The sequence below is a fragment of the Hibiscus syriacus genome, unplaced genomic scaffold (genome assembly GCF_006381635.1).
Source record: "Hibiscus syriacus cultivar Baekdansim isolate YM2019G1 unplaced genomic scaffold, ASM638163v2 tig00004111_pilon, whole genome shotgun sequence".
NCBI classification, from domain to species: domain Eukaryota; kingdom Viridiplantae; phylum Streptophyta; class Magnoliopsida; order Malvales; family Malvaceae; genus Hibiscus; species Hibiscus syriacus.
In genome coordinates this window covers 451,393-479,382 of record NW_024062000.1, presented here as the reverse complement: position 1 = coordinate 479,382, position 27,990 = coordinate 451,393, and the positions used below count along the sequence as shown (strand labels likewise).

At 37.1% G+C, this 27,990-nt stretch overlaps 3 protein-coding genes and 1 pseudogene across 3 annotated transcripts; all 4 read right to left on the bottom strand.

The window, feature by feature from the left end:
* Window positions 1-2: 2 nt before the first annotated feature.
* On the bottom strand, window positions 3-6,661 carry LOC120191285 (annotated as a pseudogene).
* A 1,761-nt stretch (window positions 6,662-8,422) lies between these two features.
* On the bottom strand, window positions 8,423-15,181 carry LOC120191225. Its single transcript, XM_039194203.1, is given in 11 exon segments — window positions 8,423-8,628; window positions 8,735-9,299; window positions 9,420-9,845; window positions 9,847-10,941; window positions 11,409-11,630; window positions 11,718-11,777; window positions 12,292-12,348; window positions 12,445-12,529; window positions 12,670-13,030; window positions 13,115-14,648; window positions 15,072-15,181. Coding segments are annotated over 9 exon segments (4,308 nt in total). The 5' UTR covers window positions 14,634-14,648; window positions 15,072-15,181; the 3' UTR covers window positions 8,423-8,628; window positions 8,735-8,816.
* A 3,935-nt stretch (window positions 15,182-19,116) lies between these two features.
* Window positions 19,117-21,215, bottom strand: LOC120190568. The gene is made up of 4 exons (XM_039193624.1): window positions 20,982-21,215; window positions 19,754-20,581; window positions 19,443-19,633; window positions 19,117-19,327 (listed from the first exon to the last, which is right to left on the bottom strand). The coding sequence occupies exons 1-4, from the start codon at window positions 21,207-21,209 to the stop codon at window positions 19,117-19,119; spliced, it is 1,458 nt and encodes a 485-aa protein (XP_039049555.1). The 5' UTR covers window positions 21,210-21,215.
* Window positions 21,216-23,247: 2,032 nt separating this feature from the next.
* On the bottom strand, window positions 23,248-26,452 carry LOC120191217 (calcium-dependent protein kinase 21-like). The gene is given in 9 exon segments (XM_039194191.1): window positions 23,248-23,609; window positions 23,685-23,784; window positions 24,034-24,161; window positions 24,249-24,416; window positions 24,646-24,761; window positions 24,944-25,096; window positions 25,199-25,342; window positions 25,637-26,187; window positions 26,189-26,452. Coding segments are annotated over 9 exon segments (1,581 nt in total). The 5' UTR covers window positions 26,335-26,452; the 3' UTR covers window positions 23,248-23,534.
* Window positions 26,453-27,990: the final 1,538 nt, after the last annotated feature.

Here is a 27,990-nt window from a genome sequence, read left to right as displayed (position 1 = left end):
CCGATTAACCGGCATCTTTTCTACTAGTGTTTCTTAGCCGCATGGTAAAGCTCGATATAATCTAGTGCAGGCCGGTTCCACGACCAGTCTTGCTCCATCACCCTTGTGCACAATGAGTTGAACCAATCCTGACCATCGTAGCAAGCCGTGATTGCCCTAGAAAATCGATGAACAATAGATTCAACTCAAATTCATAGCAGTATTTGCAGATTAAAACATATTGTAGAACAAGAACAGGGAAATGGAAACACGGAAACTAGCTGGTAATGACCGAACAAACCGGTTTTTACTAACTTGGGTGCCAAGAAATAAACTCACCTATTGAGGGCATAGTCGACTCCACCACAATCAGCTCCGTCAAAATTGAATCCATTGGGTTCAAGACTGTGTGCTTCTGCTCTAGCTTTATCGTTATTGACATCGAATACAGTGTTGTATAGCCCTTACAGAAAAAAGTAAATCAAAACACGTCAGTACACGTTTGAGAGATTCTAAGAACATAAGCTCAACAAATTCAATGAAACTCATGCGAATTGTAAAAAATAAGAGAAACCGAAAAGTCATTCATAATGCCTGTATACATCTAAGTATAGCAAGAAGAGACCATTCGTGTATCGACATGACTCGATAATCAAGATGGAAGAATAAAGATATACCTCCTGTTTTACGAACAACCGGTATGGAACCATATCTCATTGCCGTCAGTTGAGTCAGTCCACAAGGCTCGAAAATTGACGGGACAAGTATGAAATCAGCACCAGAATATATCTGTAAAAAAGAATAACATGAACAATCAAAATAAAAGTAAGCTCATCGAGGGAGTAATAAGTACATAAAAACGAACTTTAAGAGTGCACACCAAGTGAAAAAGTGGCTCATCATAAGTCAATCGAAGGCGAGCACGATCCCCGTGAGATGAATGTAGCTTGTTGGCCAAATTTACAAAATCATTTTGAATGTTAGAATCCGGAGCCAAACCAAGCAGTACAACCTGTTGCAGAAACAAAAATTCCAACATTTGCTTATGAAGATGCACCAAGTAGAAGAAATACACAACCAAGGAGATTCCCACAAGTTGTTTATAAAAGCATTTCAAACATATCAAATGTTCTGTTAATAGCGGAAGGAAAAAGAATCGGTCGAACTAAAAGTTCTGCATCATTGTATGATTGCAAGAGTCCGTGGTGCATGTCAATCACGTTAATGTCGCTACAGAGGAAGTCGGGACTCTTTATAAAACTCATAGTGTATGATTCTATATGAGCTCATACGGGGGAAGGGAGGGGTAACCTGTCCGTTGCGTTCTATGGCGCTCGATATCGCATGCTTTATAAGATGGATTCCTTTCTGGTGAGTTAAACGAGTAATAATTCCAACCAAAGGAAGATCAGATTTTTTTCAAACCAAGCCTCTGCTGTAAGGCTTCCTTAGCAGCTCGTTTTCCTTCAACAACATTTTCCGAAGTGTAAGATATCTGGAATGAAAAGGCATAAAAGATCAAGAACAGTCATGGAAAAACAGGAGAAAAGCTTGAAAAATAATGCGAAAATGATCATTTTCTCTACTATGGATCAAGGAAAAGCTCATTGATATTATGTTTACTGAATACAGGTCTTTCTACCTACAGGAATGAACTTGTCGTTTTAGGGATCCCAAATATCTAAGTCGATTCCATTTAATATTCCATGGAACTTGTGGAGATGAGGAGAAATCGCAGGATTTCCGGCAACTTCCTTCGCATATGTGTGTGAAACCTGCATCATATGAATAAGAGCTCGGACACTGTCATAGTAACTCTGAAGGATAAAAGGCCTCAAACTATCTCGTACTCAAATGAACAAAAATCATGTGTAATTCATCATAAATACGCTATATTTAAAACAATATGTATACTTGTATGCCTCTGGAAGACAGATATTCAGGAAGTAAAAATTTTAGGTACATACGTTTGTAGCTTTGTCTGCATATGCCATAGCTTTCACGATGAAGTGCACTCCGAATTCGAGGTTATGTACGGTGAAGACAACCAAAGATTCGCGAAGACCATAATGCATATAATGGTCCTTAAACAGCCATGCAACCGGAGCACTAGACCAATCATGGCAATGGATGATACCCTGCCAAGGGTTAAGCGCACTTAATGAACTGTAAGGTCTATAGATTCGAACAGAAAAATTAAGATTCCATGCTTGGTGCGTTTAAATATTTAAGCCAGATCTATAAGACGAATATTAAACTCATAGGATGAAATCCACCTTGGTGTAGAAACTCGAGGGCGGCGTGGCAAAAGAAACCAAACCTTTGTGCATCATTTCCGCAACCATAAACACACCCTTTGGAGAAGAATCTGCAGGCAACAGTACACGAGAGGAATCTTAAGATTATAATTTGTTTAACACAATGAAACATTTTGATTTTGCAAGGTACAGCGGGAGTACAAAAATTACCCACCCATTTAAAGGCTCCAGAAAGTAAACCGAATGGCCTTCGACTTTACCGAACCAAACTTTAATTTCAGTGCCTCCCCAAGAACAGCTTCTTTGGTAATGCAAGTCTGTCATCTACATCATAAAACATCCATTTGACGGATATGAATTAAAAAGACAAGCCCAATAAAAATGAAAATAGATGAATGGTTTCCCTTTTTCCATTCTCAAATGCTAAGATATGAATGAATCACTGTAAGAAGCAGATTATGAGATAAGTAAGGTTTCTGCAACATGTTAAAAGAAAATTGTTCTTCAGCCACCTCATGCAATAGCTAACACCACATACGAGATCAGAAACGATGTCTAGCTTGCAAGAACGAAAATCAAAAGTCTATATAGTTAAGGAAGTTGAGGAAATATCTCTGATGAAGACAATGAAGCTGGAATATCGAGTTAAAGTGACATCAAGCTTACATGGTTAAGGTTCAAGCAGTCGAACTTCGGTAAAATGATGTCCACTTTGTGGTTCAGATCTTGAACAGCACGGGACAGACCAGTAACAACATCACCGAGGCCTCCAACCTGCAAAAATATGCAGACTCATACGAAGAAAAAAAATGGAAGCAACTGAGAAAAATATGCAGACTGAAAAATATCTGGGGTTTTTTTCACATACGAAGAAAAACTAGTACTCTACAAAAAATGATTATATGACTTATTACAGATCAAGAGAGCACTATGTCTATCTGGCCTTCTTCCAGCTTAAAGAATTTGAACAGACTCATAATAAGCAAAAGAAAATACTTCTTATAGATAAAGTCCGAGTCAAAAAGGAACCTTCGCAATGGGGGCCATCTCAACAGAAATATGCACAACGTGCAGTGGTGGCTATTTCAGAATCCCTCCAAAAACAGGTAAATGATAATCCATACGGCCTTTGCTGTCAAAAATTCCACTGTCTTCCCTCTCGGAGAAAACAAAGTCCATTATATATGCATCCATCGGAACCTTGACTGCAAAGACACATAAAAGCAAGTCAGTCATTGCATTCAAAAGTAGAGAAAACCTCTAAATTGCAGGCACATCAAGAATGCAACATTAATATGAAAAGAACGCCGCATGTCACTTAACAAGATGCTATAAAACAACAATGGATCGGTCATATATGCATCACACTTTTAGGCATATAATTAGAAACAAGTTATATGCAGAGGAGGAGATAAAGAAAACCTATGTTCTCCATGTTAAAGCAAAATGGATCCCATATAAATTAGAAACCCGAGAAGATTGACTCAGTTACCAGTGGCTTTTAAATGAGAACCGTTATCTGCAAACAACATTCTTTGAGGCGCAATGAACCCTTATTGTGAGTCCAACAACTAAATGAATATCTGAACCATACTTCAGGTTTTCTATCAAGAACAGTATCAGCGGGATTATAGAAAACCGTCACCGTCCTTCCTGCTTGAACATCGAGAGGTTCAGTATAAACTACATTCTTCTGAGAAAGCAAAAATCTCTTCAAAGTTCTTTCCTTCAATTTAGCTTTCCTTTGTGCTGGTTTCTCAGCCTATGACAAGTGAAGAAAAAGAAAAAGAAATCATTAAAGTCGGATAAAATAACAAGTGAACTTTTTAATAATCAATTCTAGTGGAAATCTGGAACAAAAGAATACGGTTTCATGGAAAATGACCTTGGCTCAAATGGCAGCCTCTCTTAGTTTCCTCTCCTTTTGAAGCTTCCTGAATATCTGCTGTTCTTCCTCAACCCAGTACATATATTCAGGAATGGCTTTCGGGACAATATATCTTGGAAGTCTTGACGATTATTGTTATAATAGATAGTAGAGGCCTTAGGCGGTCCATCGGTGAAGACCCAATCCAACACAAGGGCTTGATCAGGTATAACTGCAGAAAAATTTCACCTCAATCATATCAAAACATACCACAGAAATGTCCCTCTACTTTCAAAGTATTATCTCAATCAACGACGAAGAATGTTCAATCAGATGACCAGAACAACTACATTAAAGAGCCCCAAGATAGAAGCATTAAACATTATGTGACTCCTCTATGTCATTGAATGCATACAAACTAAAGTAAGAGCACAAAATGAGGATGATGAAGATTTTGATTCATACCATATCAGCACAAATTCAATGGAAAATATGGTTAAACGTACCTTCTTCATACCACCAGTCATCGTCCTCTTTCTCTGGTCGGACAAGCTTGTCAGCAATTGTTAATACATCATTCCAATTATTATGCCCGCCGTGAATCCAGAGCTCATTGGCATGAGCAAGAGGGCCTGAACTTTTTCTATAATGTATCTTGACCTTTTCAGCCCCTTTGAATTCATTAGGCTCTATGAACCAAATATTATTGATTGATCGAGCTGCATTTCTCGTCTGTTTTCAATCTCAGTTCTTGCTTCTGCTCTATCTTCTTCACTTGCTTCTTTCTCTACTTCTACTCTTCTTTTCTCTACTTCTTGCCTTTCCTTTTCGGCCTTCTCGTTCTCAAGTTGCTTTTGCTCCCTTCGCTTCTCCTCAACCAAGAAATCTTCAAATGCGAGCTCATCCATTCCACCCTCGACAGGTATGCAAAAGTCGTTTTCATTGTTATTATCGTAAGTGTTCTTCCCATTACAGAACACAAAAATCCATCTTGTAAGCTTCCTTAGGTACATGAATCACACAAGACCACCAATCCCCTCTGAGATGGTTCTTATTCAACCTTGTAGTGAATGATCTCCATCGCCAGTGATTGAAGGATCCTCAATCAGAACATCCGGTTCATCTTTGAGAGGGGAGAAGCTCCTATTAAAGAACACTTCTATGTCCTCATCAGGTTTTAGAATTTGAGGATAAACAAAAAGTTTGTCTCCACTCGAGAATTTTTCCTCTGCAAGCCCCTCGATTTCCTGCTTCCGCCAATTTGCTTCCGTCTCCAACTTCAATAATAGAGAATTATCTTCAGCTCTTTCTTCGTTAGTTTCATCACTTTCGATCTTCACAGCACCATTGTCATCAGTTTTTGTACTATCTGCATGTTTCTCTTCATAGATGACATCTTTTGGTATACTCACGTCATTTTCCGAAGTTATTTCTTTCTTCTCGAACCCAGCAACATCTTCAAGAATCTTACTTGTACTTCCATTTAGCACATTCAGGTTGCTCTTACCATTTACCACATCAAGGTTGCTTATGGAAACATCTAACCGTATACTTGCGTTTACCACATTCAAGTTGATTATATCAGCATCTAACTCTTTTCCCACTGATGGTAAATCCTCTTTTGCCTCCTCTTGACCTGCATCTACCATATTATTCTGAGAAACTTCAGTGTTCGATCCCTCCGCAAGAAGCAACCATTGATTCAATTTCAATGTTGTTAGGCTCTGCATACTCGATGGCATGCTAGAATCCTCTTTGTCACCATTAATCTTTGGCTTACTCTTCGGGGTGCTCGATTCATCCTCAACAGAAACATTTGATTCAACTTCAATATTGTGAGGCTTTGGAGACTCGGTTGACGCGGGCAGCTAGTGTCCTCTTTGTCACCATTGATCTTTGGCTTCCTCTTCTGCGTGCTCGATCCTCCTTGTGATTTCAGAGTGGAACCCTTTGGAGCTGGACCTTTAGAGTTCGGGTTAGACGATCTTCTTGGTCTCCTCTTTGAGGAATCTAAAGACAAACTCAAATTTGTTACCAACGGTTCGATATCAAAAACATTAAACTAAAACAAAGCACATCAGTTAGCATCAACAAACCAGATGCACTAGCGGTAATTCTATGTGAAAGACTGTTGACTCGGCACTGCCATGGGGTAAACTGCAACCATTAAATCAAAATCAGAACAAGCATTCAAGGCAAACTAGATCACAATACAATTCTACTCTAAATCATAAAACTTGAGCTTTTTCACAGGAACAATGATATAATCAGCTAAAAAGCAATGGAAAAATCAAACAACAACACTGATCAGCCAAAAACACATACAAATCACCTGTCTAGAAGCCAGAAAAGGTTTGATCTCGAAACAGACATTGGTGTGATGCAACACAATTTTATAACTCGGAGGTCTCTGTAATTGTAAACTCAGCTCCATGGCTGAGTTGTCAGAACAGAAAAGAGAACGTTAGCAGTTAAGAGAGAGTTCAGAGAAAATCTATAACATTACACTTTATTAATTGATTCATAATTCATTAATGAACTCGCTTAGTATCTCATAAAAATCGAGATTTTTTTTTTTGAATTGAAAAAAAAAAACCGAGAATTTAAATTTAATATTTAATTTTTATATTTTAATTCAGACTAATTCTATCACCAACTTTAATTTGACGTGATTTGGTCTCTTTCCTCTTATAATGCTATTAAGAAGTTAAATTGATAATATTATTAAAATAATTTAATGTTTTGATTTTTTTATTTATTATGTGACATGATTTGGTCTCTTTCCTCTTATAATGCTATTAAGAAATTAAATCGATAATATTATTAATCAATAACTTAATGTTTTGTTTTTTCTTTTCTTTTTTTCAATTTTCCTTACAATGCAATTTGACAGAAAAGCCGATGAAGCTAAAGAAAAACAACCAAAGATGGATAATTTTGTTTGTTTGTTAAAAAGTTAAAATTTATTATTAGTCACTAAACTATAGGTAATGTCTTATTTTACTCATTGAGCTGTAAAAAAATCAATTTTAACACTAATTTAATAATTTAGCCAAGAATCAATCAGTAACCCACATATGTTGGTCGAGTGATAAGTTAACAATGTAAATTTTTGGATGAAGTTGTATAGATAAAAAGAAATATCAGGAGGATTTTGCGTTCTATTGAGATTATTTAACAAGATATTTTGATTTAAGAATCATATACATTAGTTATCTTAACAAAATTTTTATTTGTTTATTTTTAAAATTACCAACCTAAATTCTTAAATAATACTCAAACTAAAAACTTTTATTATTCATTTTATCATGTTTAAGATTCTTCCCAATGTACTTCCTCCTCGAAAAATGTCTCCCTCTCAACTCTTAAATTGATCCTACTTGAATCTCATAGCCACCATCATTTTCAATTATTCTCTTTGTAATTTCATCCAAATCAAAAAGAGTGAATTACCATTTTCTTCTATTCAAATCATCAATATTATATTAATCAAGCTCTTAAAATACAATCATCAAATTTCAAACATGTTTATAACTAGCATATGAGCATTTTGAAAGTTATAAGCAAGATGAAACTTCAAAAGTCTGAAGAATACAAGCACATGGGTGCAAATTAAAACGGATACCGACAGGTGTAGATTTTCTGGGGAAGCAATTTGATGATTCGTTGTTTTTCGACATTACATCCCGGTGGGGCCTGTCTTGGGATGGGCATGGGACTCGAACACAATGGATTCAGACTCGATCGGATCGATTTTTTTTTTAATTTTGAGTCGGGTCGGATCAGATTTTTTAAAGACGATGTTCGGATCGGGTAGGATTTGTGTTTATGGTGAAAAATATCCGACCTGAAAAATAATATAATTTTGCCTTATATATATATGAATAAATATAATAATATCCCTCTATATATTATTTTTTTCAATTAAATCCCTATTTTTATTGAATAAAAAATAATATTTTTATTATTTCGGGTCAGGTCGAGTTCTGATCGGGGGTATATATGTTTCGGGTCGGGTTCGGGTAGAGGATGTAAAAATTTCGAGTCGAGTCAGGTCGGCCGAAACCCAACCCATGCCCATCCCTAGGCCTATCAGATGTGGCTAAATCTAAGTGTTGGTATTTTGCAGCTCAACTTGAATGCATGGCCATGGTTTTCTAGAATCTAGAAAGCAGCTTGGTGCGATTTCAAGGGAATATCTTACTAGTTGATGTCACCGTCATTTTCAACTAACATTTAGCCCCTACCCGTGTTTCCTTGGTGCCTGTGATGAAGGTCTTCAACCAAATGGAAATGGAGAATTCGAAGTTTGCAGAGGTTGAATCAATTCAATTAAGTCTATTTTGATTTTTAACCGGTTGGAAAAATCGATACGGTTTAGTCCATTCCAGTTACATGAATTTGATGATTTGTCAAAACCAATACAAAGCAAAAAATTTCTGGGCACCTGGTTTGCCCATCCATCGCACGATAGATTACTATTTACGATTTACAGCAAGAATAAAGACACTGGCGACGCGAAATCTTGGTTGAGGGCTCTCTTTACGAACCTGAAAGCTGGCATACGAAAACAATACCATAAACCTGCAGAGGAAGGGATCAACCATTTCTCTTTTTTTTTTTGACAGGCCTTTCTCAGTTTGTAAATGGGTTGGCAGCATCCTGGGTATAAACAACTCGATCACCATCACCGGCAATGAGTGTTAGTTTAACTAACCAATGTCTTCAGCATCATTTTTTGAGTTCCCTAAACTCGTACCATCAGTTGCGGTTTTATTAGTCTGGCATGCGCGTTTTCTTGGTTTCCTTAATGTTGGAACTGATAGAGGACCCAAGCCGAGTTGTTCTGCCATATCGACAGCATGCTCCTGTGGTGCAACTTTTCTTGTGCTTGGTGTTTCCTGCTTTGAAGGTCGATGTGAAGCTGAAGTTTTAAGAGGACATTTGCTGATCGTACGCGCTTCATTCTTTGATTTTGCACGTGAAGTACGGTCTGATGCAGATGCATCTAAGCTCAACCAGGAACTGCTTTTATCCTTCTTTGGGCCTGTTAAATCCATCTGCAAAAAAGACGGAGTTTCCCTTTCAAGACCACAAACATTGTTTTCTGAGTTGCCATGGATACTTAATTCCCATTGTTGATCATTACAATCTTCATCCGTCACAATTTCTCGTGTCATGGAACATTGAGCATCCTACAAAAAGCAATAAAGTAGGAATTGCGAAACAAGGGCTAGAGAACAGCACAAACAATATGAAAGCATGCTCATGTTGCAATGGGAAAAGAGCAGGATAACAAGAAAGAGGAGAGATACCTTATCTTGCATCCCAGAAACTTGCTCGCAGCCTGAACCTTCTTCTCCCTCAGAATCAGCCATTTCTTCACACTCAAACTCCACATTTTCCTCAACCTCTTCATCAGAGTCGCTTAACTCTTCCTGTTCCATCACAATCTCTGGATGAGACTGGTTACTTGCATCATCAATGTATCGGCCAATGATTTTGCTTGATACAGTTGATGAGCAGCCACCTAAAACAAAGTTGTTGCCTGATGAATGAAAAGCGTCGGGTGTTTCTGTTGCATTTTGAGAATTCAGTAACCTAACTGATGAATTTGTAGGATGTGCAGTCACACCCCTGCTTAATGCTGCATTTTCTTTTGTAGAAGAACTGAGATGGATCTCCAAATCTAGTTCGTTAGCTTTCTCAATTGGACTAGAGGGTCTAGATCTGGTAACAAACGTGCTGCAATGGACCACTGGCCTCATCTGGACAGCATCCAAAGGAGTGGGTGTAGCAGATTTTGCCATCCAAACCAGAAGATGTTGATGCGATGGAGCATGCAGTCACTAGTTCACTATTTGCTTCATCAGTTCTTTGCAGGAGCGGGTGGAAATCAATTCCATATGGTGCTGAAACAGATTCCTTCATTCTCAAAGATTTGGTCAAATTATCATCAGCGCTGTTAGCTTGCTGTGGATTGTAAAAGAGACTTAGATTTAGATGGGGCTGGTTCCCAGAGAACAAACTGAAAGAACTGGATGTACCAGCTCCACAATTCATTGGATAATATGGAAGTTGTCCATCTTCAGGGGTCTGGAATAGCAATGGATGCATCTGAAGATCTGTGCGAGTACATCTTTCTTCTGCAACATTTTTGTCCTTGACAAACCTTGATTCTTCTGAGCTTGAATTTGTGACATTCTCCCTCATTGGATTGCTTTTATCACTTTTATTCACCAATGACTTAGCAAACCCTGAAAATGGAGAAACTATATTCCCCATTCCAACATCAACACCACCAGCTCCAGTAGCAGAAACCTTGGTGTATGCTCCACATTGATTGAATTTCAGAGCCGATTCTGGGATTATACGAACAGATGGTGGTAGATTCACTGGGGGCAAATCTGGTGCCAATTTCACTAACCGTAGATTGTTGGATTTGCGAGATCGATATGGCCGTAAATATATCTGAGTTTTGGAGGTATTTGATATCATAGTAGGAACAGGGTGTGTTGGTTGCAATGCATTAGATGCACGGTGAGGAAAGGTGTAAGGATGCTGGGAATGATTCAATGCATGCTGAGATCCCTGATTTAGGCCTGTCAATGGCCGAGTGACTGCAGACCTATAGTTATTGGGTTGTTCTCTGACATTTGCACCCTCTTCTGTAGGCACATCATTAGGCGGGTTCTTGTCTCCAACGATCAAGGAAGGACTTTCAGATGAGAAGAGCTTTGTAATACCTGGCCTCCAATCGGCTAAAAATCCTTCATGAACATAAGACTCCTCTGCATTATCTACACTGCAATTCTCTACACCAGTATATCGACAGTCCTACAGTCAAGGAAAGCAAGTCAATCATCTCATAAAAGAACATTTGCCCCCCCCCCAAAAAAAGTATCACAGATCCAAGCTGACTCAAACTGTATCGTTTATTAAGTTAATAAATGAACTAGAAACAAGAACACTGCAAGAACATTGATTGCAAAATGCAGGTCGATTATTAATTACAATTTTCTGAACATTTTAGAATCTTTGCTTTATGTTCTGAAAGTGTTATCCTAATCTGCAAAATGTGATACACTCAATTAGATGATTAAAGATCAAGCTTTAGCCAAGCAACAAAGAGACCAGCAATTTTGAAGCTCAAGTCCTAATGGACATAAATACATTGGTACAACTATTTACCAAATATTCAGATTTTCTATCATTCATGTTTCAGAGGTTATATACAGTGAACGCAATAAAAGGTGAAAATGAGAAGAAAATGGGGTGTTTCCAACTTCAAATTGGTAACAAACCTCTTTACCAAATGCATGTTGCCAATTACTCGAATTGGCAGCTTTACGCTTTCTTCTTTCTGATTCATTTATTCGGCGCTTCTCTTTTTTGGCGGCATCTTGTTTATACGACTTCTGAGTTCCAAGAGCTATGCGCCACTGCCGGGGAAGCAAGGATGGATCCCTGTGTGGAACTATAAATTTCCAGACAGACATCCAGTCAAGTTTGAAAACCTTGAGCCCCTACAAATGTTGAAATCATACTTGGAATTACAAGACCATACCAAAGGATGACAAGACATAAATCGTACACAACAATTAAGAGATTACCTCATGAATACCTTGTATCTCTTCTGCAGTCAAAGGAGATGTTTTCATTCTCCGGACTGCCTGCACAAAGTACCAAAATGTTTATTTTACATAAAATCTTGCAAATAAATAGTAAAGAGGTCAGCAATCAAGTAACTATAATGAAGTTATCTCCTAGGATGTAAATTTTCAAGTAGAACAATTTAATCCAAAGACCACCTCTTGATATAACCTAATAATCAATCACATCACTACTTTGGATACCCACTGTGGTTCAGTTCTAACCATTAAAATTAGAATTCCAAGACCATAAAGTTCTTTCAACCATCAAAACAAACATGATGCTCTATGGAGCAGAAAAAAGGTCACCCAGATTCGTTTAGGTCCATTTTACAATAAAATATGAAAATTAAAATATTTGAGAACCATGGTGCTTAATTGGAATATAACCAGGCAGATACAGAAAAAGTGAAGGATGAGAGGCATCATAATTAATTTATACCATTCATTGATGAATAAAAAGATAAAACTTAACTCAAGTAGATATCAAAAGGTAGATGTGTTCATCTTTGATTTGCGAAAGATGGGCAGATACCTTTATGGGATTCTCTGGCGCTTTAGATGAGCAACGATTTTTTTGCCTAACAAAAATCTGAAGAAAGTAAATGCGTAAAATGAAATAAGAGCTTAGAGTCCGATCACGAAGAATACTTGGATAGTGTTGCAGAAAGATAAGGATATAAGTTACCTGATGCTTTGATTTGCAAGGAAGAAAACGTTGCTGAATTGCTTTCCAATCTGTATTGTATTCCATCAAACCCAAAGCCAATAATCTGCATAAAAATCTCAAATATAAAAATAATGGGCCTTCACAATCTTTGTTTAAATAAATGTTTAAGTTTCATTAACATGAATGCTTAACAAAGAGTCAAGACAATCAAGCAACAAAAGAACAGGGAAGCATGCAACTCACTCATCCTCTGCATCAGTGAAAAGAACCCGATTTGCAACTGCAACAGGAGGTGGCTTATGTGGAAATAATGCTGGATTGAACAACGGAAAAAACCTCTGTGCTAACTTCGCTATTTCCTTGGGGACAAAGGCAACTGACTGCATTTTTGTTTTCTCAACAAGTGTAGCAGCCAATGTCTTCTTAGCTGGCGGCTGACAGGCTGATGATGGTGCTATACAGCCAGGCGGTAGAGCACTGCTTCTTGATGCTTCATTATTAGCTTCCGTCATGGATGGAGAACAAGGAAGAGGGAACAGAGGTGCCTTTTCATATTGTGTAGTACAACCATTCTCCAATTGACGTTGCCGACGCTCCTGGACAGCTGTCAAATAATTGAAAATTGTCAAATCCCATTGATATGCATACCAAGCAAAACAAAAAAGGGGGAAAATAAATTTAGGCATACCAGAATATACATCATCCATGTATCTTCCAACTAAATTAAATGGAGCAACATCAAGAGTGGATAATACAGGGCTGGTTAAAGAAGGCACCCAGGAAGAGCACAACTGCCCATTAGAAAAATATTCATATCTTCTTCCAGGACTAGAAACACTTTGAGCATCAAGCATCTGTGTATCTTTGGAAGAGCAGACCGCATTAGCATTAAATGTAGATGTTTTAGGGGTGTTCTGTGTGGGAAACAAAAGTGGGACCTCATTTCGCACTGATGAAGAGGCATATGGAGCCTTGAAGCAAGTATCAGGATATGGTTTTCTTTTACAAGCTATAGCTTCATCTCGTTTTTGAAGCATCTCAATAATCAGTTCCTGAATTTGAGATGCAATGTGCTGCCAGGAATGGTCAAGCACACAAAGAGAAAATATTTGAATAAGAAGCTGCACATGCTCATGTATCAAGCAATGCAACTGGCCTATCTGATAAGGAGTGAACCCATTGATGAAACCATCTACTGGTGCAGAGGATACAGAACTCTTATAAGCCTCGAGCATCCAAGCTTTCCCATTAAGAGTAGGTGTGGGTGTAATAGGTCCATTAGGCAAAATTGGTAACAGGGGGCGCAATGGTCTCTTAGTCTGCTCCGAAAGCTTTTTGTCATACTGAGCTGAGGCTTTTTGCCATCTATTTTGCCTTGTTTCTGGCCGTTGCCCAGCTCTTTGATTTTCCTCTGCTTGTGTCTTCTCCAATGTAGCTTCCTCGTAATCACTCTCAAGTGCCTCCTCAAGTTCTACTTCAAAATCGGCATCATTTTCCTCATCTTCATCATCTACATTTTCATTAACCTGAGTTGACAGGTGATCACCATCCCCATCTTGCAATACAGCTGCAAGAAATTTCCTATACTCCTCTTCATCATTAACATTTTGAACATCATCCTCATCATCTGTTTCCTGAAGAAAGGCCTCAAGTTCATCAAGAGTGAAACCGGCAAGTGAATAACGAGCCCTAGTACGCCTGCAGATAGCATCATCTTCATCGTCATTCAAATGCATCATCATCTTCGGGGAATGTGTAGAATTACTCGAGTCTCCAGCCGTACTTTTCTTTACACTACTGCTCAATTGACGTTCCTCTCCTCTTTCCAATTCAGGGGAGGCAGTACTTTGCATCACAATTTCCTCGACGCAGTGCTCAGAATCTCCAACATCAGAGTTTTGCAACTTAGTATTAACCTTCGATGAACTAATATCTGTAGTAACATGAGTATTTATTCTACTATCAATTGTATCACCATCCAAACCCTCGATTTCAGAGCACAAACTAGAAGAAGCCTCCAGAGAAGGTGTTTCCTTCAGAAAGGGATTGAAATCCACATCTTCTTCCTCATCCTCACCATCTTCCACTCCTTCCTCCGCCTCCTCCACACCATCATCAGATTTTGAGTGACCACTTCTCACAACATTAACATTTTGCTGATCTTGACTCTCAACTTCACTAGTTTGCACATCCTCACATGAAGCCATTTTGAATAAATTTCACTACACCGAAAGCACATAACAGAACCAAACAGCAATGAATGATTACGCCCAAACCTAGACTATAAAAAGATGATATTTTTACACAACAATTAACCCCAGATCAAAGATTTGAATCAGCACGCGGAAGAAGAGAACAACTAACTTAAACTGATTGCAAATAGCATTCATCAAATTATATGATCGCAAGTGCGAAAATCAACAAGTTGAAAGCTTTGACCCATAAATTTAATGGGTTGAGATGAAATCTATCGATTTTTAAATCCTAATTCCGCTGCATTGTAAAAACAAACATTGATCCAGAGAGAATTAGATAAAAATTGGTTTATAATATTGAAGACATCGAAATATTCAACTGAAATACTTTAAAACACGAGAATTAAAAACGAAATCATTCAAAATAATGTAAGAGAATCGTGGTCGTACCAGCGAATTGAGTCGGCTTGCTGAGGAGGAATTTGGGAATGTAGGGCGCGAAACGGCAGAAACATGTGCAACTCTCTCAACCGAGGGCAGATACGACGACGTCGTTTCCTCGCATTATGTATTCATGCCGTGGCCTCTTATGTTTTTTTTTTTCAAATTAAAAAATGATAAATTACACATTTGATAACTGATCTTTATTCTTTATCCTATTTAATTAACTTTACTTTAATTTTTATCAATTTACTCACTAAACTTTATCTATCGAATTTTTTTTTCACTCGGTCGTTTTTTCTAAACTTCGTTATGACATAACAAGTTTTATTAATATTTTAATCGGCTAATATTTTATTAATATTTTTTTATTATCCATCACTCTATTCATCTTCTCCAGCGTGGCTACTTAAAATATCTTCACCATTTCTCTTCCTCTCCTAATATCTGCGGCAAAACTTTCGAGATAATGTTTTGAAAGAAATTAATTCACGAGCTAATGCACTCCCAAAATTAATTGCTCAAATAGGGTAAAATCCACAGTGGCCGTAGGTCGCCATGCCTTCCGGACGACCTACTAGGTCGCCATGTCTTCCCGGCGACCTACAAGAGATTGCATGTTCCATGCACGTCCCAACACGCTGGGCATCCGAGGCCATCCGAAAGCATCCAAGGCCATCCGAGAGCATCCGAGGCCATCCGACCGAGGCCATCCGAACGAGCTATGCGAGGGCAACCGAGCGAGCTATGCGAGGGAATCCGAGGGTAACCGAGCGAGGGTAGGTCGCCATGCCCTCCGGGCGACCTACCATCGCTCGGTTGCCCTCGGATTCCCTCGCATAGCTCGCTCGGTTGCCCTCGCATAGTTCGTTCGGATGGCCTCGGTCGGATGGCCTCGGATGCTCTCGGATGCTTTTGGATGGTCTCGGATGCCCAGCGTGTTGGGACGTGCATGGCACATGCAATCTCTTGTAGCTCGCCGGGAAGACATTGCGACCTACGGTCAACACTGTGAATTTCACCTTATTTGAGCAATTAATCTTGGGAGTGTTTTATCTCGTGAATTAATTTTTTCCAAAATATTATCTCGAAAGTTTTGCCAATATCTGCACCCCAAACCCAACAGCATCGATCATTAAAACTTTCAATCTTGGAGTTTACTAACAAATCTCAAATCCTCCTCTATCTTCACCACTCAAATACCTTCAATTTTTCTTTAGTTTTTCAAAGTCTATTACTCAGTTTCCCTTCCATAAAAAAGCTTCATCTTTCTTGTTTCTTTTCAGCCATGTTGTTGAAAGCTGTTCCAACTTTTTATTTTTCTGAACCCTCATATGGAAAGTCAAGGTCTTCCCCTATTTTCCTCTGCTCCATTGCAATATTATATTTTTTATTCTTCTTCATTTCTTCTCCAAAAAGTGGAGACAAGACCGTTATTATTTGTGCAACAAAAGGAGTCAATAGTATGCGGGGAATTCCATCATACTTTTAAGGGTAAACTACGCCATTAGTACCTAAACTTTAACTTTTGATTCGATTTAGTACATGAACTTCTAATTAAAAATCATACCTAACGTTTAATTTTTGTTTCAATTTAGTATCAACCATTAAAAATTAAATGGCATAGCTAACTATTTTTTAATTATTATTTAATCAATTTTATCCAACTAATAAGGTGGTCTACTTGGGGGAGGGGAGGCGCTCAACCATCTATGTTGGGGCAGAACATTGGTTTTTAAATGCCAAAGTATATATTTAACTTATATTAAGCTGTCACTATAAAATGAAACAAAATTGTTAGATATATGATTCAAACTTATGATATCTCCCAAAATATTCAATCATTTAATCATTAAATCATATTAAGAATTAATTTATTAAAGATCAAAATTATTATTTAACTTATTTTAATTTAAAATTAAATAATTTTATTTTAATTTAAGATAGTTAAATAATTATTTATATATTTTGTAAAATCAATATTAGTTTATTTTAAAAAACATATGGATTATATTATAAGTAGTTTAAAATTAAATTATTTAAAATATAAATATACAATTTAAAAATATTTATATTTTTAAATTATTAAAATTTAAATACTAACTTCTAATTTATAATCATTTATGAAAATAAACATAAATAATTATTTAAAAAAATTAAGGATAGAATATAAATTTTAATTTAATATTTTTCATAATTATTTAATCAAATAAAAAAATAAAAATAATAATTTTAAATATTTATTTAATTATTTTCTTATTTATAAATGATAAACTATTTAATTTGAATTTTAAATTTAAATTTAAATTTTTATAAGTTAAATAATAATTTTGATATTTTATAGTGATATTTTAGTATATGTTAAATATATGCTTTGTCAGTTAATGGTCTGCTGTAGCTCAGATGGTTGAGCGCCTCTTTCACCCTCCCAACATACACGTTCGCACCTGTAAAGCCCTCCTTTGGGGGGTATTTTGTGTTGGCTTTTGTTCTAAGGTGTTATTAGTTGATTAAAACTAATTAAATAATATATAAATAATAATTAAAAACATCACATCAGCTCTACCGGCGGGATACTAAATTGAAACAAAAATTAAACGTTAGGTATGACTTTAAAATAATTGAAAGTGCAGATACTAAATTGGATCAAAGGTTAAAGTTTAGGTACTAATGCCGTAGTTTACCCTACTTTTAATGAAATAGTTTGCAGGGTTAGCTGTTTGCACTAATTAATGATATTAAAAAAAATAAATGGATCACTTTATATTAAATTAAAGTGTGTGATGACCAAATCTTGAAATTTATGCATAGTACATGCACCAAATCCACAATTTGGTCTTATTATAGGACTGGGATTGAATTTTGGGGTCTGAATTAAAAAAATAAAGTATACTAGAGGTCACTGAACTATGCTCTAATGATTATTTAGTCATGAAACTTTTAAAACTTACAAAATGATCATTAAATTTATCAAATTGTATATGCATATCTGATCCACTATCTGCAGTCTTTCGATTCCTCTGTACTGCTCGAACTGCTGCTATCCGAGTTACTATAACGTTCCGAGGGTGCTTAACCATTCTTCCTACTACCTTCTGTTAACTTGGGAGTGAAGCAACTGGAGGAAGGGTGATTATAATAAGGCCGTGGATGGATGGAGACGTAATTTGGATTAGTCGGAAAGGATCGATAACCGTATGTAGTAGGATAAGGACAGGAAGGGAAGACATTTGGTGGAGGCCAAAATACCATAGGAATGAAACTGTTTACAGATTGTGGTGGGAACAAGTGATATGGGGTTTGGTTATGGTAGGAGATATTGTTACCAAGACTCTTCATCGTCGTGCTCGAGACTCGTGAAGTATCAGCTGGTGCCTGGGATGGTGCGGTCTGAAATGCTGCCATTGCGTGAGTTTGAACTGAGGTGTATCCCATGAGGCCGAACTGAGTAGGGTGTGCTGTACTCGACGGTACTGATTGTTGATACGAGGCTTTCGGTAAGTCGTGAGACTTGCTGCTGGAGTTTGTCTGCCTTCTTCCTTTTGGTTTTGTTGAGGTAGTCTTTGAAGTTAATGGCTCTGAGCTAGGACTAGCCTGCTGAAAAGCAAAATAATTAGCATAAAGAAAACCATCTTTCAAGGGAAACGACAATCGACAACAAATTCAAGATGAGATCATATCACCATTACAGCATTGTATCCGTACCGTTCCGTTTTATAACCAATGAAAGCATACAAATGTAGACATAACTCATAGGTCATATCCAATCTACATCCAGAATCATATTATGTTTTTCCATTGACAACATGGTATGCATTAAAATGGTGACACCAGAGAAGGAAACGGAAATCCTTGATAAATAAACGAAATGTAGAACGATTAGATTCGGGAATTGCGATCTTACAGTGTTGGAATGTGAAAGAAACAACTCTTCACCTTCAGCCTCCTTGTCGGTCCTGTAATACGAAGGTTGAATATTAAGTGAAATACTAAACCAGATTAGTTGCTAAGCTGAGACATCACAGCGGTGGCAAAGTGCAACCAAATCCGGTTCTTACCTATAATACTTCTGCAGCAAGTCTAAGTTCCTATATTTTGTTTCTCGTTGAACAAGATCGTCGGGGAAACCTGCCATGAAGAGAAGTGTGATGCCCAAGGCCTTGAAGAAGAAGCTCCCACTGCGAATATGGACTAGCATTGCTATTTGGCACATGATAGGTCCAAAAGACTTCAGTTTATTTCTTCCCATTTGCTGCCTGACATATCTGGAAAAATGCAGCCCGAAAATGTTGCTAGATCATTAGACTGAAGAGGTATAAGCTCTATAAAACTATGGCGTCGATAAAAAAAACGTTCACGAGGCAGTTATCGGGCACTCACTCATTTTGAGGGAGATTTCTTGTCCTTCCACCATACTTGATGCATAAAAATAGGCATGATGGACAGCTAGGATCGGAAGGACGCATAGTCTTCTCTTCCTCAAGTATTCGAACAGGGCATAGCGTTGGATTCCATAGATTCGGATAGAAAACCTTCCTCTGGATGCCAGGATTCTCGTACAAGACATGCTCCTGCAATATCAGTTTAGTTTTTTTTCGCACCATTAAACTACAGCTAGAACTTATATGTCCAAAGCAATTAGCAAACAAGCAGAATAAAATCCACGAACATTAGAAAACTAAGCTGCTTACCCCCGGATTCTTTGGAGACACATATGGATCCCCCTTCCTTAAAATGCTGAAGTGATTGAAGTCTAGCTCGAACATGTCTTCACATCCATGCCTTATGCCAAGGGATGCAAAAACAATGATCTTCCTTATGGTGTGTGACTGAGCATTTTTCGATAAAAGTGCATCCGATTCGAGTATTTTCTTTACTTCTTTTGGACAGAAGGGGACTTTCAGAGGTTTCTTATTCCATAATGCCTTTCCGGGTGATACCATTTGACAAGGCTCTTCTCCTGAAGGTGGCATATCTGCAGGTACTTGTATATCCTTCAGATTGCTTCGGGTTAAAGGTACTTGTATGTCCTGTAGTTTGTAGTCCTTTTCTCGATTTTCTTTCATTAACCGGCTGGTGTTTGCCAATGTCAGCTCACTCGGACCACTGGAACAACTTGGGAGGCAAGATATATGCATTCCATGGCCTTTACCTTCCGTACGAGGCTCGTCTTCACAAGTACTTTGATTCTCTTCACTCTCCCTATCTTTATAGACAATATTGGAATCATCCTCTTCATAAGATTCATCTTCGTCATCACTGTCATCTGTTTCCTCATGATCTCCGGCAATGTCACCGTCTTTCGGTTTATCGAAACCTGAAAAGTGGGTCTCATCCATGCTCATCCAGTTAATTAACCGGTCTTCGTGATTTTCATCCATGTGAGGCAATTCTGGTGTTTCGCTTCTCGCCTTAGAAGCTGTTTCACTTTCGACACCATTTCCATCTCTGAATCTATGACCAGCGGCTTCCATTTTCCGTCTTTTGAAGCTTCGACCTGCTGCATCTAGACAGTTGGCCTGTGAGGTAATACAAGAGACACCCATTAAGGAGTGAAAGTATATGCCTTTAGTTGCTTCAAATATGTAGACTTGCATTTGAAAATGAAAAGTAAAACAGATAAATCTAATAATTACAATACCATGTTTCGATAACCGGAAAGTTCACCGGAAAAGTCCATCGGACCATTTATCAAAGACAACTTGACAAGGCAAAAACAAGAAGTTAATCCGAAAATGTATGACTTTAATGTCATTGAAGCTCCCCTACATGGCCTTAAGCAAGAGCCAAAGCACAGAAGAGGTAAAAGGCAAATATACATTTGCTTTTGGAGAAAGTTGCATATTATTGAGATCAAAATCACTAGAGAACATAAAATAGAACAGAAAATGAAAAAAAAATGGATTGGTGAAGCAATACTTTTTCATTTGTTATAAGAGATTCCTTGTCCCTTTGTTGTATTTGAGCTTCGAGTGATGATATTCTCTCCATCAGCTCTGCATTTTTGGCCCTCTCTCGTTGCAGTTCAGCTGCAATCTCTGCAATGAAATTTACAGTAGTACTCTCAGCCTTCATTCCTTGCTCTATTGCACACATTGCCGAAGCGTTAACCAAGCTCGAGCAGGGTTGAAGTTCTGTTTCCACCATTAATGTAAACGACGAAATACTCCGAAAACCTCAGATAAAAGCTTAAAAACAAATGGTAAACACACGCTTTCACATCCAAAAGCAAGTTAGAATAACATGAAGAAAGACTTAACTTCCTCTTGAATACAAAGTCAAACGCTTTCGGAGTCGAAAACAATCAACTCGTTTACTTCCAAACAAAGAAAAAGTTAATGAGGAGAAGCAGTAAGAAGTAAGAAGGCGGCAATGAACTGGTCTTTATAGGGAGAGAAAGATATTCTTATTACCCTTCGGAGTTTCAGTTTTGGATGGTGAGAGCAATGTGGCATGCAACCACACGTGCATCTCTTTCTATCTGTCCACTTTCTTTTCCTTATTTCCATCTTTTTTTAATCTCAAACTACAAAATATCATAAATAAAAATGGCATTTAGGGTTCTATCTTAGGATATGTCAAGTCCCCTCGTTTATTACTTTATCATTTCTTTGTTCATTTGACAGCAAGTTTTGATTTAACAATAGTTGCATTGTCTTCTTATAGAGTAGTAAAGGTTGTGCCCCCGTTGTTAAGCATCCGATGCACCAGATTATATACATATAGAACCAAAAAAAAGATCTATGAATGTAAACTATACAGCTATAATATATATATATATATATATATATATATAAGAGGACAAAGATCAAATGAAGTGGGAGAATGTCAATGGCTACCCTTTTACCTGACCCACCACTCTTGGAAAATAATCAGATCTCCGCAACTATATTTTTTCCTGGTTTTTGTATATCAAGAAATTTAATCATAGATCACCCGTCTTCTGTTGTGATGATCTGTGTTGCTCAGACTTTTTATTTTTCTTAAAGTATTCGACACATAGATTATAGGGATAAGACCTCCAAGGATTCTCCAAATACATGAGAACTTCAAAAAAAAATCTAACCAAACTCGTGTAGAATATATATTCATATCTGACACACACCTGAGTTTGAGTACATAGGTGATGATCCAATTTCTGATTTATGCAGAAGTTGATGATATGGATACTACATTGAACTGGTGAAGGCTTTACTTGAAGGTCATAATATAAAACTACTTTACCCTAATTATGAATACATAAATGTAAAATGGTAGACCATGTGTATATTAGGTAAGGATTATAATTTCTGGAAAAAAATGAAAAAAAATATGGGAAATTTACTGTCTTGACTAGAGAGCAGGGAAGCACTTCATTTTCCTAGGTATAAAGAAAATGTGTGCACACGTGCATGTAATTTGCTTAATGGTGGGGTTACACAAAAATATATTATAGAAAAATAAACTCACGTGGGAAGGTTAACTTTAATGGTTGTCTCTAATGCAGTTTCTGTCAGGGGAATATGAAGCTTAAGCCTTGGATACCATCCTTCTAATTTTAAACTAAACCCCCCACTTATTTAAACAAATATATCATGAACCAGATTATTTTAGTTCATGGTGAAGAAGACAGATCAGCCCTTGTCTGGTCTTATTACAAGAGTAACAAGACACAGTCTGAACTGGTTCCGAAATGGACAAAGTAGTATTTTACCAGAAAGGAGGACAGCCAGCAAGGATAAATCAGTATTTGTTAAGATATATTCTTCTTAGGGTGCTGTGTAGTAAAGAAATGCTGTGCTTTAAGGAGAAAGGAGTTTTATAATCATGATGAACACACCTTTGATGGTAAAATATTTAAAAAGAAATTGCAAGTGGCCCTGGGGTGGTGTAAGATGCAATTTGTTTTTCTCTAGTGAAGTGTGTTTCATAATGTTTCCCTCTTATGCCATTTTAAGATATTTGATCCTCGGATACTATGTGTTTTATGTTCACGTTTCAGGTCTATTACGGAGGTGATCGTTCTAATTTAGTTTACTCAATTCACAACATCATGATTCGAATGATAGTTTATGGAAGATGAATGGGATGACTCCGAGCCACACATAAACTCAGCCCCATTCAATGCAACCACCAACTCATGCAAGACTGAAGCAATGTTGAGAGTTTATGGAAAGAGTAATGAGGGAAAAGAACACCTTAAAAGTTCAAAAATCAATGAAAGAACTTGGAACTGAGATAATTTATTCAGAAAATATACACAAGCAATACTGCAACTTGAATCAATTCTAATTCACACCCTCAAAGTACCCACTTTTAGAAGAAGGATATAGCTATCAGCTATGGGCCCTGAAGAAACTTATACAGGACTATGAGTCTCTATCCAACCCATACCTTCTGCTATGATTTCTCTACTGCTGACACTGTTAGATCGGTTCAGTCTTCCCGTAACTCGGTTGTTGTGATGAACAGTAATGGGACCGTTAATGGTATCTAGAAAAACTTTCCAGTTTGGTGTGCTCCACTTCTCATCATCGTGCAGAACTCCTCGTAGTTAATTTTTCCATCCTTTTGAATTCAAATAACTTCAGTACCAGTAATGTAATAACCTTATAAGAAGTTTCCTTGGATTTGCAAACTTACATTATCGGTATCAACTTCAGAGATTACTGCCCTGATGCTGGCTTCATCACCCATTCCGTACTCTTTCATAGCAGTCTCCAGTTCGTCCTTTGTAATATACCTGCAGAGAATAATATACATAGAGATGAAGTTATATCAAACAAGCTGCAGTCTATATATTTGTCCCGGAGAATTACAGGATCAAGGGTAGTGCTTGCATGCGTGTTTTCATCATTTAACAAGAAGAACTTTCATAAGTTCTTTAGCAGAAAAGTAGAAATTATCTGCTTGATGCTGAATGCGGATAGTTTAGCATTATCAGTAAAAGAATGCAGCTATGTTAATGGAAACAGGAAAAATCAGAACTCACCCACTGTTATCTTTATCAAAATACTGGAATGCTTTGTATAGGTGTTCGTCTTTTTCGAGTCTGTATCTATTCATTGTAGCCGAGATAAACTCAATATAGTCTATCGTTCCATTTCCATCTACATCAGCCTGGAATGTAATTCCAAGGAGGCCATTTGAGTGTAAGAAACAATAACCGACTATAAATAAATCGACCAGTCGTAACAGTTTACTTACGGCTTCCATTAATTGCTTGACTTCAGCTTCAGAGAGCTTTGATCCAAGACGAGCCAAACCTGCTTTCAGTTCTTCATATGTGATTGTGCCACTCTTGTCTGTATCCATGTTTTTGAACATCGCTTTAAGACCTTTAATCTCTTCTTCAGATAGATTCTCTGCGATAACCTATAGGATATATCCGATAAACCAACATTCTTAAATGACGAAGAAACGAAGGAAAACTCACAGGTATAAAGAATTTCAGGATATCTGTGGTAAGAATACAAGCATACTGCATAAATTGTCGTGCTTAGAGAGCTATCGAACAAGAAAGGCCAACATGTGTAGCACACATATTTTACAATTTTAACTGTACATTATAACAAACTTTTTGAATGCAGTTTTGATACCATACCTTCAATGCGAGCTTCTTCAGCTTATTCATTGCCCTGAACTGCTTCAATCTGGAGAGAACAGCACTGTCTATTAGCTTGTCTGATGCTTCTCCACCAACTCTCATCCAAGGATGTTCTGACCATACCAGTATTATATGTTAATCAAACACTAAGGACTGAAGCAGACTAACATATATCGGAAGATAATTAAAACCTATCTTAATCAATTGACAAACAACAAAATTCGGAGCGCAGTCAGACTTGTAACCAACGATATACCTCTAGGAACTATATCCAATAACTAAATAGGGTACATACCAAGAACTTGAGCAGAAGTAATCCGCTTTTTCGGGTCCATGTTCAGCATCTTTCTCACCAGATCTTTGGCACTATCAGAAATTGAAGGCCACGGTTGACTTTCAAAATCCAGTTTTCCTTCAATAATGGTATCAAATATTCCTTTCTCGGTTTCTGCAATACAATTTCAGCAAAATATATCAATGTTGGTTATCAAACATGACACAACTTCTAAAACAAATAAAAGTAGCAGGGTACTTGATCCTTTTCTATTACCAGCCCAAAATGGAGGGACACCACTAAGTAGAATATACAAAATAACTCCTGCACTCCAAATGTCAACTTCCTTTCCGTAACTACGTCGCAGAATTTCGGGAGCAACATAGTATGCACTACCTACTATATCACGATATACCTTCCCTGAGTCGAATATAAAACAGTTAGTACATTTGAGACACACAAAAAATCATTTGAATAGATCAGAAAAATAGAATAGTGTAAGAAGGTGGTTGTTTAGTGATCAATGCATCTTAATGCCAATTACTTTCTTAGCAATTTGTGCATCTCAAATACCATAAGTTAAGCAATAAAATAGTGAAACTAGACTGATGGCACTAGATGTGGCAAATTATCAAAATTTCAATTACATACATGCACATTCCAAGAAATCAAAACAAGTAAACCAATTCACATAGGGAAGATTGGGGATTTAACCTTCTTCGATAAAGACGGACAATCCGAAATCGGTTGCCTTCAACATAGCTCCCTCATCCTTGCTAGATAGCAAGAAATTCTCTGGCTTGAGATCGCGGTGTATGACTCCCATGAAATGGCAAATATGAACCACATTCACTACAACCCTGAAAATAGCAGCTGCAGCTCTCTCCGAGTAATGTCCCTGAGCAATAATCCTATCAAAAAGCTCGCCCCCAGCACAAAGCTCCATCACAAGATGAACAGATTGCCTATCCTCAAAAGCACCCTTGAATTCCACAATACATTGCTGACCAGACAAATGCTGCATGATCTGGACTTCCCTCTTTACATCATCCCTGTCTTGTTTACTCCTCAGTTTCCTCTTCAATATCGATTTGCAGGCATAAGTGGAACCGGTGGAATTCTCGGTGCACAAGTAAGTTATCCCAAACTGGCCTTTACCCAGTTCTTTCCCAAGGGTATAGTATTGCTTGATGTCTTCCAATGGCTTCCCCAACACTGTTTCCTCCTTTAGAACTGGCCTGGTGCTTACCGGTGAAGGCTTCAAAGGGCAGGGACTGCCTGGGCTGCTTTGTTTGTGGAACTTGAGGCATTGACATTTTCTGGGTTTGAACTTCTTGTTGTTGGTGATTAGTTGGCTGCGTTGGTATTGAAGGAGGATCTGGCAACTTATGCTTGCTGCTAAAACAACCCATCTTTTCAAGGAAACAAATTCTTGAAATTTTGGAAGCTGGGATTTCTGTAAAAGTAAAGGTTAAAGCTTTTACACAATAAATACAATATTTTTAAATTAAAGTTGAAGCCTTTGAGGGGAATATTCCCTGATTTCGACAGAACAGAAACCTTGAGATGGAAAACCATTAAAGGAAAATGTATCTTCCCTCGCGATTATCGATGTGAGATGAGTGTACCTTAATGAATTTCCTGCCTGATAATAAATAAGGTAAACTACAAAAATAGTCATTAATGTTCAAGTAATTTTTTTTCAACTAAAAGTTTTAAAAATAACAAATTAATTAATGATATTATTGATTTATAACAAATTGATCACTAATATTATCGATTTGTATTAAATTGATCAATTGATATTAACAACTATTAACGAAGGTGATGGAAAACTGAACTAGACCCCGTTAACCGCTTACCTGAATGTCGAGCGTCACGGTGGAAATCCAAATGTCATCAACGGAAAACCTCTTCAACTTTCCTTGCAAAAAATCCCCCTTTGCAGCTCTTCCCGTTGTAATAAGAAGTTTAAGGAACCCTTGTTCTGAACTCACACCTTTGATCCTAATGAAGACAACAAAGACTTTTGCAGTAAATACCCCTCAGTGTTCTCCTTCATTTACGAAATTTCATACAACAAAGAAAACACATAATTTTTTCAAACAGGGGAAACATAGATAGAATCCAGAAAAAAGAAATCCAAAGTAAAGAGAATCATCTCTTGTTAAAGTTGAACTATCTTTCTTGGAAAGGGAGTTGCTTGATGAATTTGGACAAATCAGGTTGACAATTTTGAGTAGTTGTTGAACAACTGTAATTGTCACTAGAGTTCCCATGGTCACTGACACATGTTTTCACTTCCAACTCAAAAGGGCTTGTTGGCAATGGGATTTTTGTCTCTGATAATGGAAAAAGTCAACAAAAACAATATGTTTTCACTTCTATGAAGCAGTTAACGGTCCAATTTAACTTTCCATCACATGCGTCAAAGGTTCTTAACATAGAGTGATCAATTTGTTATAAATTGATAACGTTAGTTATCTATTTATTACTTTAAAACTTCAATAGGAAAAACAAAGATATACTCAAACATAAGTGATCGTTTGTGTAGTTTGCCCTAATAAATAATACTACTAATAAAAGGGAATTATGAGAGGCTTTTACGGATTTTCTTGATAGCACCTATTGTAATTGGATAAAGTACATAAGAGGTCAATGAATCATTTTTAATTTTTTATTTTAGGAATTGAACTTTTAAAAGTTATAAAATGATCATTAAATTTATCTAATAGTTTCGAAATGACCACTAAATATATCAAACAATTAGAATTATTATAACATTGTAGTGATTATTTTATAACTTTTAAAAGTATAATGATCAAAATGATCATTTGAGTATAATTTAATAACTCATGATATACTTTAGCCTTATCTACTTTTTCTCGTGATTAACTCGGTAATGGTATCTGTACAAACACTTTATGTGTGAAAAAGTGAGAAACTCGATAGTCCTTTAGTAGAATTATTTCGAATGTTATTAATAAAAAGAATAATAATTTTAAGAGAATTTTATTTGTATATATTTAACATGATTAAGACGATCTCGAATATAATTGAATTTATTT

Excerpts from the sequence above, each read along its gene's own strand:
- LOC120190568 (XM_039193624.1), bottom strand. The coding sequence starts at position 21,209 with ATGGTGGAAACAGAACTTCAACCCTGCTCGAGCTTGGTTAACGCTTCG. Across the intron at positions 20,582-20,981 it reads CTCTTATAACAAATGAAAAA|GCCAACTGTCTAGATGCAGC; the intron begins GTATTGCTTCAC and ends ATTACCTCACAG. Across the intron at positions 19,328-19,442 it reads AGAAATCTCCCTCAAAATGA|ATATGTCAGGCAGCAAATGG; the intron begins GTGAGTGCCCGA and ends GCATTTTTCCAG.